At 36.9% G+C, this 12,780-nt stretch overlaps 1 protein-coding gene across 4 annotated transcripts in view; it reads left to right on the top strand.

The window, feature by feature from the left end:
• Rnls (renalase, FAD dependent amine oxidase) overlaps window positions 1-12,780 on the top strand; it is a 349,461-nt gene that overhangs the window by 247,439 nt on the left and 89,242 nt on the right. For all 4 annotated transcript variants that reach the window (XM_008837851.3, XM_029565791.1, XM_008837852.3 and 1 more), the window contains exon 5: window positions 9,936-10,109. In XM_008837851.3, the coding sequence (XP_008836073.1) occupies window positions 9,936-10,109 (174 nt within the window). The remainder of the gene's footprint in view (window positions 1-9,935; window positions 10,110-12,780) is intronic.

Consider the following 12,780-nt stretch of genomic DNA (forward strand, 5'->3'; position numbering starts at 1 on the left):
AAGCTTCCTTATGCAGCGGATGGTAATTAACACAGAAACCCACAGTTGGTCAATGTGCAGAGAACAAGAAGCCACAGAGAGCTCTTTAAAAAAAAAATCTAATCATCCATCAACTCAAATTGTGCTGTCCATATATTTCTGGGTATGGGGCCATCCACTGGAGCTTGGTCAACCTATCAGGAGCCACACTCTTGAAGAAAACTAACACTCTCTCCCCAAGAAGCCATCAACTGTTCCCCATAGGTCTTCAATTTTTAATGTAGTACTGTCCTAATATGTTTGAACATTAGAATGTCACCAAGTCTGGAGTAGAATTCAAAGGTAGAACATATGCTTAGCTTGGACCTCTAACACTTGTTGTATGTCCAAACATAGAGAGAGAAAGAGAGAGAGAGAGAGAAATACTCAGAGATACTCCAAAGACTTTTTAAAATTATTTAATAACCACATGATTAGAAGAAGCACTTCATTACAGCATTAACCTATTCAATAACAATTTCCAAAGCAAAGATGCATCTCTTTCAAAAGTGGCTGTAAATTTTTAGGTTCACAGTTGAATTAATACAGTTATACAATATAGAATTCATTATAAACCCTATAAGACATAAAACTGAATGAGGTTTTAACATTTAAAAAACAGCTCCATTTCATTTTAAAATATACTGTTTCATACAGAAAAACTCATTTTTAATGCTACTAACACTTAGATGTTTGCACATGTGTCTCTAATCTCTATGTATCTAATTATTACTAGTCACAGTCAGTTACTTTCTGAGAACATTGGCACCTGAGCATGGGTATAAAGTCATCAGGTAGATGTCAATGCTAATGTTTTTCACCTCTACTAAGTAATGTGAAGCAAATTTTTATACTTCTTCCTCAAACATAACTCATTTTTTCATTTGTTGATTTTTTGGTGTATATATCATACAGAACATTCCAAACAATCTTATTCATCTATATACCCACATCCTAAATGGCACCCTCCCATATCCTCCCCCACCCCCACTGGAGCCCATGTACTCTGTCATCTGTTACTGTCCACAGTGTTGTCGGTGCCCCCAGCAGTTCCCCAGTGCTTGTTCTACCAAGTCTATATGATCCTTGAGGAACAGATCCTCAAATGACCTTAAGAGTAAAAATAAATTGGTTTACCTGGGCCAACTGTATGGTCTTAAATACCCAAAAGGAAAGTATAACCAAAGGTTAAAGTGATCAGTATAATTCTTTAAGAGTCCACGTATATAGCTAAAGGCTACATAACAAGAAACAATGCCAGACAGGAAATACCTTCCTTTCAGTTGGCCCAAGAGACTCCCGGACAGCAACCCAGCATAGAACTGGAAAAATGAACAGCAGACCCCAATCTTATCTAAAGGAATGTTGACAAGTGATTGCTGCTAGATGAGGAAGAGCTGATCTTCCTAAAACAAGGAACTCTAGATAGGCTGACTAGATTCAGCAGATGGACTCCTAAAGACTTTTAAAGTCAAACACTATTATGTTTTTGCAATGTCCTTATTATGTACTAGGTGTTGTGTTAAGTACTTACTATTATCTAATTTCATTTTCTTAGCTGCTCTTTAGAGCAGGTACTATTATTATTCTCATTTTACAGGAAAGCAGATGCTTAAAGAGATTAAGTAATTTGGCTAAGGTCATACAGATTTCAGAACCAAAATTCAAACCCAAATTTTTCTGGCTCCAGAGATGCTTCTCAGGATAAAAGAAATATTTCCCCAGGGAACTCCTACATAGCTATAGCTATAACTGCTGAAATCTGTCACCAATAAACTCTAGATTTATTGCTTGCCAAAACTATTTCTGAAACTGAGCTTCCAGGCTTAATCACTTCTATGACTGAGTCCAAGTGAGAACTCAATTTCTTCCAGGTGAAGTGAAAGGAGACTGATTGTGTGACACTTTCACACAAAAGAAATGACTCATGAATGGTAAGAGTCAAGCTCTGAACTGGCTTGCTATGAGATCTATTTATGGAAACTCGGTCTCTCAGCACTATTTCTATTCCCATTTTGGGTAAAGATGAGCCAGCCATCCTGGCTAAGAGGTCATTATCTTGTGTACCCACAGAGCTAGATGGCATGATGCTAGGAGTGGAATCAGTGCAGTGCATGGAATTGATTTACAGTCTTGAAATTCAACATAAAAGGAAAAACAATAAGTAAATCAAAAAAGTTTGCCATAATCAAAGCTTAAATAACTATCACAACACAAATTGTCCTCCTAACTTCAATTGTCCTGAACTAAAATCTTTGATATATGGTGGCAAAATGGGAAATTAGCAATGCTCTGGAATTAGCTGTAAACAACAAAGCTTGTGGTAGGAAGTTAGGGCTTTGAGCACCAAATGTCAGCATGAGTACTGTTAGCTCTAATACTGAGAACAAGCACATGTTAGTGAGAAAAGATACTTACTGTCAACATTGAAACAGTCATTAGCATGCCCCCAGAGTCAATATCAGGTAAACAGGAAGACAGCAGAAAGTAATACATTTCTGTATAAAACAGCATAGACCTTCATAAATGGCAAAATGAGCATACTGCTGGGCCTGTGGACTTGATCTTAAGATGTTCTCTACCAGTCATAAGAGCAGAATGTATCATAGTTTGCTTCAGTGCTTTCCAAACTACAAAAGATAAACTTAAATGTTATTTCACTCAAAGTCTCAGCAAGAAAGACATTATATTTAAAAGAGTTTTCATGGAATGATCTACTGAGAGGGCATTTATCAAGCATGGGCAGGCTTAAGACAACCAGTAAAGAAAGTTGTGGTAACAGAAGGAAGCCATTACCTCCTCTAGGCCTAAATGGGTGAAGGAAGGAAAGGATCCCAGTGTCCCAGGAAAGTTGGAAATAAGAGAGAAGAGAAACTTACATGGGGAAGATCAGCATTTCCTGTACCTGGCAATTTGGACCAAGCAGGAAGAATCCATGTTCGGTCCCATTCTATACTGGAATGTCTTGCTTCTGTTTCTAAAATGGCCAAAGGCTTCCAGAAACCAGAGTTCAAGGGAATTCAACCCGTAGAGTGTCAGTCGCCCTGGGTGCAAAGCAGCACATAGAGCCAGAGTAGATGTGATAAATGTCTGGCCTTTAAGCGTTTAAACGGGGAAGGCGGAGAGGGAAGGAGAAGAAAAATACTGACGAAGATTAGCCACATAAATATTATAATGTCACACACTACTAAAAAGTAAATAAAGCATAAAAAGTTTTGTTGTTTTAAAATTTTATTGATTCTAGACTTTCATTCATTTTTTATCATATTCAGGACCCTCCCTTCTCTCCACCTTTGCCTTACTACCCATCCACCCAACTTCATGTCCTCTTTATTGTCTTTTTTTATAAGCATATTTTATTATTTTTATTACATGTATATTTCCTGCATATGTGTAAGTGCATTTGTGTCAGTACATTCGTGTCATGCAATGCCTGTGGAGGTCAGAAGATGGTGTTGATCCCCTGGAACTGAGGTTACAGATAGTTGTTAGCTACCGTGTGGGTGCTGGGAACCGAACCCAGGTCTAATGCAAGAACAGCCAGTGTTCTTAATCACTGAGCCATCTCTCCAGCCGCTTGTCTTCTTTTTTTCTTCAAGACCTATTGAGTTTAATCTGGGTTTCCCAAGTGCTCCTGGGTATGGGTGTATTCCCTGGAGTCTGGTCAACCTGCCATATGCCACCCCAAAAGGGAAAACTTACTCCCTCTCCCAGCATCTATTAATAGAACCTCTGTTAGGGCTGGGACTTCCTACCCACCTCCCCCATTCTTGGTGGACCCCTATCTGGCTTGGAATTGCTCAGGCCTTGTGCATGCAGTCATAAGTTCATATGTGTAACTATCCTGTGGTGTCCAGCTTTGGAAACAACACAGTTTCCTTGGATTCATCTACTGCCCCTGGCTCTTACAATCCCTGCCCCCGCTCTTCTGCAATAATCCCTGAGCCTTGGGAATAGAGGGTGCAGTATAAGTGTCCTTTTTACAGCTGAGCACTCCACAGTCTCTTATCCTCTTCACTGATCATTTGTGGGTCTCTGTTAATCATCAACTGCTGTAAGAAGAACCTTCTCTGGTGAGAGTTGGGAGATGCAGTAATCTATGGGTATAACAATAACTCATTATGAGTCGGTTTAATTTCATGTCTGTTGAGCAGAATGATAGTAGTAGGTTCTTTCCTGTGGCTTGTGACCTGTCTAGCAATAGGTTCTTGGCTCTGGTAACAGTATCAAGTATGGACTGCCTACTGTGAAGCAGGCTGGCACATGAAAAGCCCAGTGCCAAGAATGGGTTCCCTCTTTTGGAGCTGTTGACTCTAAAAATCCCATAGATCCTCAAACAGTACTGGCTATTGCCTTTATACTTGGTTACCCACCAAAACTTGACAGTAAGACTCTTATTGCTGAAGATATTACATACCTGAGTCACAGACCAAATAAAGAGAAATCAAGCTTGTACTGATGTCAAAGCTTCATCTCTGCTGGCTAGCTTTCATAGTACTAGAAGATGCTATGGTTGTTACTGGTAGAGAAAGGTAATCATCAGCCTTATCCAGCTGTAAACCCTGTGAGCTGCAATAACAACTGGCACTGCAAAATATGTCCACTGGTACAACAGTGGCACAAATGTTATGGCAGTAACCTACTACCCTCTAACTTGATTTAAGAAAAGTTTTATAAAAATTTTTCACAATCAGTGAAAAATCTCTATCACCTATCACTACAGACCGATTTAATAACATGAAAAAATGTAATAGGCCAATGAACAAAATAACAAGAACAGATTGTTTCCAAATCAAAAAATGTATATTAGCTACTAGGTATATGAAAAATGCTCAGCCTTACATTAAAACCAAAATAAAATCTCTTTTCCCTGTCAGATTATAGAAAAGATAATATATGCAAGTGTATAATAAAATGAGTCTTTCATATGCTGTTAATAGAAAGTATAAATTGGCACATCCTGGACTGGAGAGATGGCTCAGTGGTTAAGAGCGCTGTTTGCTCTTTGCAGAGGACCCGAGTTCAGTTCCCAACACCCAATGGTGGCTCACAACTGTCCATAACTCGAGTTTCAGGGGATCTGACGCCCATATCAGACCTCCACAGGCATTGTACAACAGGACACAGGTACACATATATACATGAAGGCAATACACTCATACATATAAAATATTAAAAATAAATAAATTGGTGCATTCATTCTAGAAAGTGCTGCTTCTATTCTATCTTAAGGATATGATTAGAAACAAAAAGATCCATGTACAACCGATGTGTATAACAGCTTTGATAACAGAAAAAAGAAACATTGAATGAAATAAAATGAAATGACTAAGCAAATTACTCAACATCCATTTCACCAGATTTTATGAAACCTTTAAGAATTACACTTACACTGAGGTTTCTGTCATACGGAAGCAAATAATTAGTCTTCAAAAAGTGTATGTATAATATGTTCTCAATCCTGAATGAGAAAAAAGTTAGGAAAATGCAATGAAAATGTTTCAAAGCCTAAATTGTTTCTTTCTCTGAATAATGTAAATATGGTAATTTTTACTTTTGCCATGTTATACTCTTAAAGACTTACAGAAGATTTTACACAATCTTCTCTAAATTCACTACTAGTTACTAAGTGACCACATAGTACCAATCACTGTCCCATAGCACACAAAGCTCATAAGGTACAGCTCTTACCTTATGTTACTTAAAATCTAGTTCTTAATTTTATGTTGTAATTTTTTTTTTTGAGACAGGGTATTCCTGTAGCCCCAGCTGGCCTGGAACTTGATATGTAGACCATGATGGCCTCAGTCTCACAGAGGTCAGGCTGCCTCTGCCTCTCCAATGCTGAAATTAAAGACCTGCACCACCACACCCAGCTTTATGTTGTAATTTTTAACAATAAAATTACCCTTTCTTTAATTAGGGCAAATAAGGGGGAGAGGCATTCATATAGTCTTCATTTGATCTCTTCTCCTCACACCAACTTCCCAAGCCAATAGTAAACCTCTCAACCTTATTTTCCAAAATAATTTCCAGAACGCCATTAAATATAAGTCAGTAGTTTTAGAAAAAGAACAACAAAATACCTAGAGGGTGACCTTAAAGATAATAGAGTTATAAACAGAGATATGAAAGTGCTATCAGTGAAAGTGATAATTTAGACTGAAAAAATGAGAAACACAGCTGCAATTAAGAGTGAAAAGGTAAGCCCCTGAGAAGAAAGCTTTTGTGCTTCATCTATAAGATTCACATCCAGAATATAGAAAGAACTCCTACATAGTAATAGAATGCAACATGATGATGTCACAACTTCCACAATTTAATTTGAGATGGATCTCATATAGCCTAGGCTATCCTTGAACCTCCTACATAGGCAAGGATGACCTTGAACTCCTGATCCTACTGCCTCCATCCTCTGAGTTCCAAATGCTAAGACTACAGGCATGCACTACCATGCCTTGTTTCTGTGGTCTGGGATCGAACCCAGGTCACCCCAAATTTAAAGACAAGTATTAGTGAATGTTGACAGTATGGAGCAGCTGAACTTTCATACACCCCTGTTGAGGTCACAAATTGATATAATCATTTTGGAATACCATTTGGCAATAGCTACTAAAGCTGAACATACATGAAGCCTATGAACTAGGAATTCTAGTGATGTATATACAAGAGAATCATATACATATATAATATATATGCATATGTTCTTCACTTTACATTTTGTATACACACTAAGGCAGCTTAAGCAAGAACAAAGAAACAGTAGAGTGCATAAAGAATAATTAACACTACGTTACTTCAGGTTATTTCCTTGTATAACTTTAAGCAGAGGAATCTTCATCATGTTTGTGCAAGTTAGCTGGGCATTTTGAGTGATAACTATGAATTCCTTGTTTTATTAGAAAACTTGTCTTGGAAATTCATTGTTATCTCTATCTTGAGAGAGGTCAGATTTTGCATACATAGCTTGTTTCAATTTGCTGCATGGACCGTGAACATAAGTGACTCCATTTTGAGTTAGTCTGTCAGGGCCTACTGCAAGACCTCCGACCAAATTGATGAGCTCCTATAATCTCTATTTGTGTCAATATACATACACATATATACTTGCAAGGATGGATATATGTACACATATACAATATATACTTTTATGTATGTGTACATGTGTATATTCTATACAAAATGGAACCACTCTGGCTTCTTCTATTATTATATCAAATCCAAGATTATTATAGCCATTGCCCCAGTTCCACTCTTACATGCCTACAGTCTTTGCCTATAATGAAAATTACAGTTACAGCAGAATCCCAACCATGTTTGTCTTTGGCTAATATAAAGCAGTAGTCACTTCCAGTGTCATTCAGAATGAAATCATTGGAGGAAACATATCTGACAGCTGATATAAAATAGCCTCACCACCTTCACCTGTGAATTGTTCCCTTAAACCACTTATTTTTCTTATTACCAACTGACTCGCCATTTACCTGGCTATGTATTTAGAGTCTTCCTCTCTCCCAGTGGTATGCAAGACAAATGAGAACAGCTTACTTTGTCCTTCAGCTTTATATCCCTAATGTCTAGATGAGAAACTGGCATAAGGCAAGCAATGATGATGGATGAATATTTTGTCACCAAAAATATAGAAAACAGGCCAAGTTTATTAGTCTTCTTTTATAGAATCTAAGAGAATGATCCACAGTAGGAAACTACGAAAATGAAATTACTTAATGTTATTCTGGAGTACACCCAAGTCTTCTGTTTCCCTCTCCTCGTCTCCTTCTCTGTCAGCCCACATATGCACAAGCATGCACAAAGGCACACATATAAGAAACATAAAATAGGAGCAGTTCTCCCAGCTGGTGAAACTAGAAATTTGAACAACTCTGATCACTATCATTCTTTGTTCCTTTACTCTCCTCATAGTCATAAAAATGTCTTATAATTTATATGTGTGCTATAGTTACATATAAATGTATAACATAGTAGATGGCCTCAAAGATAATGTAGCATGTAAAATATATTGCATGTAATTATAGGGAATACATAATCCTATTGACTCATAATTAAATGAGGATGGCATTCAGGTAGACTCATATAGAAAGTATGCACTTTCATTCGAGCCTTGCTTTGTCATCCTATGGCCTTTTGATTCCATGATGCTTAATTTGTTACTATTTTATTTCCCACCATGTATATGTATTTTTATATATAGTCATAAGTATATATGTAAATATATGTATATATTTGGAATCCTTTAGGCTGGTTCCTTCCACATTTTCCATCAGAAAGTTGTTCAAGCAAAATGAGAAGATTTGGTTAGGTCCTATCTGTATCACAACAATCGAAAATTTTTCAGGTCTTAAAGATGACTGTTTTTTTTTTTAAGTAAGTATATCCAAAATTTGGATTATTTCAGTCAGAAGTCTTACTTCCCACGCCCCAGTAGACAAGGATTTTTACGGTTAGTTGCTCTTTCTCTACAGATACCAATTACCTTTTCAAACAGCTATCCAGTGGGATTTGCCACTTGACAGTTTGTCTAAAACTTAGCTAAATGTACAAGTAAGGTGGGAGTGAGAGCCAATTTGGCTGTCAGTCTTGTTGACCCTTTGGTTTTAGTCTAATAAAATGTTTTAAGCCCTTGGACTTATTAAATAACTCAAAGTTTTATTTGGTTAATTATTTTGTTTTTATTTTTTTTGTAATTTTTTAATTGGTTGGTTGGTTGGTTTTTAATTCCAAAAATCGGAAATTCAAAGAAATGAGCTTAATTTTAGCATTTATACCTTTTACCTCTTCTTGCTCAGAAAATAGTAAGCATAACATTAAGCCATAACTTGAAAATGAATTAAATAAATAAAAATGAGGCCAAATTCACTGCATATAATTAGGCTAATGTCTGATCATTTGTTTATCAAGTAGACAAAGCTTCTAATAAGGCAGAAAATAATGATTGTCAGGAGCAATGGCTTTTACTTGTAAGCGCAAAATAATCATTAATGTCTGAGAAGAAAACAGTGCCAGAGTTCATCCTGAAACTAAAGTCAGCAGAGAAAATCTTGTGGTAAAAAAATGTGTCTGTGACTCCACATAGGAACCCTGGCTTCTCTATAGCTGGTCAGAATGGATAATTAACCTCCAAATTTCAGTTTCCTGGGGATGTAAAATCAGAATTAAAAAAAAAAAAAAACTATCTTGGCAGAACTTTCATGAAAATTAAATAATGCCATAGTCCTAAAAATGTTTAAACTGACTCTAAAATTATTTGCAGTTTTTAATAGTGTGTGGGAATATTATTGTGTTTAAACAATTTTTTTGAGTATGTTTCCTGCCTCTCTGCACCCCCAAAGCCAGTTCTCCAAGGTCTAACTAAGAATCCTTGAGGTGTGCTATTCCTGCTTTTTTAGATAAGGATATTTTTCACTAAATGAGAATTTTCCATATGCTCTGTAGGAAGGTAGCAAGCAAGCAAATTAAATGACATGGAAACATTTGAAGAGGCAAAGATCAGTCTCCTCACCTATAACATAAAAATAACAATCAACCTTACAACATTGTTGTTGTAATACTGTAAAATGGTGTGGCAAGTATTGAACAAGAACATTAACACGTAGTTAAGTGGCCAATATACAAAAGATATTAAGCCAGAGTAGCAATTTACAACCAGATTTTGAAAACTTTCATTGATAGTCTGATGAACTTGGACCTTCAGCTGACTAAAAACAGTTGTGCCAACATTAGGGAGATTCTGAAGAGAAATTAGAACAGAGAGTATTTTACATTATCTTTCAAAATTCATGGTAAGATGAAATTGCTGGAAACACTTCGGACTGGTTTAAAGGAGCTTTGGATTTGATGTTCTGAACGGAAAGATAATATTTTCAAGCTTGATGCAGTTTTTTTTTTTTCTTCCACAGTAATCAGTGAATGCCAAAGGCAGCAACTGGAGTCTGTGAGGTATTCCTCCCGCTATGCCCTGGGCCTCTTTTATGAAGCCAGCGTGAAGATTGACGTCCCTTGGGCTGCACGGTACATCACCAGTAATCCCTGCATACGTTTCATCTCCATTGATAATAAGAAACGCAATATAGGTCAGCACTCCCTTTCTTTCCTTTAAACATAGTAACAATGGGGGGGGGTGTAGGCCATGGAAAATGCTGTTTAATTGAGTGTTGCCATTCTGAACAGAGCAAGCATTTAACCCCAAGCCACAGGGGATAAAATTTAACATCACATTTGCCCAGTCATGAAACACACAGTGAAGCCAGCAAAGTTTTTCTGAAAATCATTCACCACATGGTTCGTATTACTGAGTTCATAAAAATAGTGTCAGAAGATTTAAGATTTCAAAATGGCCTATGTTCTGTAGTTTTAATATGGATCTGTGAATATGAAAATGTTTCTCTCATCATCTGTTTCTTAGTGGAATTCCTTTTGGTTTGTTTGGTTTGAGCTTTTTTTAAATTTGGTAAGTGCTGGTCTTCCACTTCCCCAGCTAGAAATAAAAGAAAAATTTTACCATGCTGGAAATCCTGCAATTTGATATTATTTTGTTGCTCATATATGTTTTATCTAGAAAAATGGGGTAAAATTATTCTGTATACAATGTAACTAAAGTGAGTTGCAAAATATTTCATGAGAACCTTCCTAGGATGCACTGAAATCTGTACTTTACTCTTCTTTATTGAAGATAGTTCTAAAACTTAGATTTGAATTGCAAGAAAAGATAACTGATTCATTTCAGCTCCCCCCCAAAGTGATTTTGTTTTCTTATTTGTGGGATTGTGACCTTCTCTTAGATACTGCTTTTCATGAATAAACTATAATGACCTATGATGATGCTCTGAAAAGGAATCATTGTTTCAGTTTGTTATGGTGCTTTACAGTGTGGTGATAGTTTCATCAAGACAGTTGGAAGTATTGCATGATAAAATCATCAACTAATGTCTCTTGGCTTGTCAGAACTTTATGATGACAGAACTAGATTGGAGTGTGGTTTTTTCTATCAGAGCATATGATCTTAGAAAAATGTTTCTTTTATAACTTAAAACTCCCTAAGGCCTGGGCTGTTTATGTTAACATGATACCACATCTATGTATGATCAGCAGCTCATGAAATGCCCTGTAAAAGCAATGGACTAACCATCTCAACTTTACACCTGCTTTGTTCTGAGGAAATAAAAATAGCCTCAAATTTCTCAAGTTATATGCTATGAATTAGACATTATCTTTTGTATTTCACTTCATAAGATAGAATGTCTCTCAGGGTTTATTCAGCTATATACAACAGAAAAAGAAAAAAGAAAAACAAGAGTTAAACATGTTTAAGCAAGGTAAGGGCATTTATTGTATGGTCTGCTGTGGACAGAATTGTCTTTTCCAGATTCAGTGTTGAGGGTTGAGGATGTATCTCAGTGGTAGAGCACTTGCCTAGTGTGTGCAAAGTACTGGGTCCAATCCCTACCACCAATAAAATGAAGAAAAAAATTCATATATTGAAACCTTTGCTAGTCAGTTTTTCATCACTATGATATATACCTGAGACATCAACAGTTTCCTTTGGGTTTCTTGGTTTCGGAGGTATCCATCATGGTGAGCATGCTCCATTGCCCTGAGCTTGTGGTGAGGCAGAGCATAGGTTCTCCTTCATATGCCCATGCTAGCATCAGTTTTTATCAGTGTGTATTTGTCTGGGAGTGAGTGTAGGTACAGGAATGAAACTAGAGAGGGGTCCAGGGGACTAGAATATCAGGCTCTGAGGAAGAGTGGTGGGAGAGTAATAGGATACATAAGACATGTCAGTAGGAGCAAGACCACCAGGGGCAGAGGGGTCTAAGTGGAAGGGAGAAGGGGAGAGGAGCTAGCAGGGACTGAGGATCAAGTAAAACAAACTATGTATAAAGATGCAAGAGTTATGCAGGTTACTTTGTATGCTAGTTTTAAAAGGTAATATATGGTGTGGCAAATTAACCACCTCACCAAGGCCAAGAAGCTGAGAATGAATGCTGGCACTCGCCATCTACTGCCTCCTTCCTCTTTTATTCCCCTTGGATACCCAGCCTGCCCCTGTCTGTGGAAACACCGTCACAGATACATCCACAGGTATCTGTGACAAAATCTCCTAGTTAATTCTCAATGCAATGAAGTTAACAAAACTAACATGAACACATGGAGATTAAACAACACACTCATGAATGATCAATGGGTCAAAAGATAAATTAATAAAGAAATAAAAGTATTCCTGGAACTAAATGAAAAGGACAATACAATACAACAAAACCTCTGGGACACGCTAAAAGTGGTCCTTAGAGGGAAGTTTATAGCTCTAAGTGCCTACATCAAAAAATCAGAATGAACACAAATAAATGACTTAATATTGCAACTCAGCACACTTGAAAAGCAACAGCAAACGAAACCCAAACCAAGCAGACAAGAAGAAATAACAAAATCAGGGCAGAAATTAATGAAATTGAAACAAAGAAAACAATAGAAAGAATCAGTAATTCCAAGAGCTGCTTCTTTGATAGGGGTTGACAGACCGCTAGCCCAGTTAACCAAAAGAAAGAAAGAACACCTCCAAATCAACAAAATCAGAGATGAAAGGGGAAACATCACAACAGACACCAGAAAGACACATAACATTATAAGGGAATACTTTAAGAACCTATATGCTACTAAATTTGAAAACTAAAAAGAAATGGGTGGGTATCTAAAGGCATGGGAACCACCAAAACTAAACCAAGAAGAGATTAACAGCTTAAA

This window comes from Nannospalax galili, unplaced genomic scaffold (genome assembly GCF_000622305.1).
Source record: "Nannospalax galili isolate Female #2095 unplaced genomic scaffold, S.galili_v1.0 scaffold498, whole genome shotgun sequence".
NCBI classification, from domain to species: Eukaryota; Metazoa; Chordata; class Mammalia; order Rodentia; family Spalacidae; genus Nannospalax; species Nannospalax galili.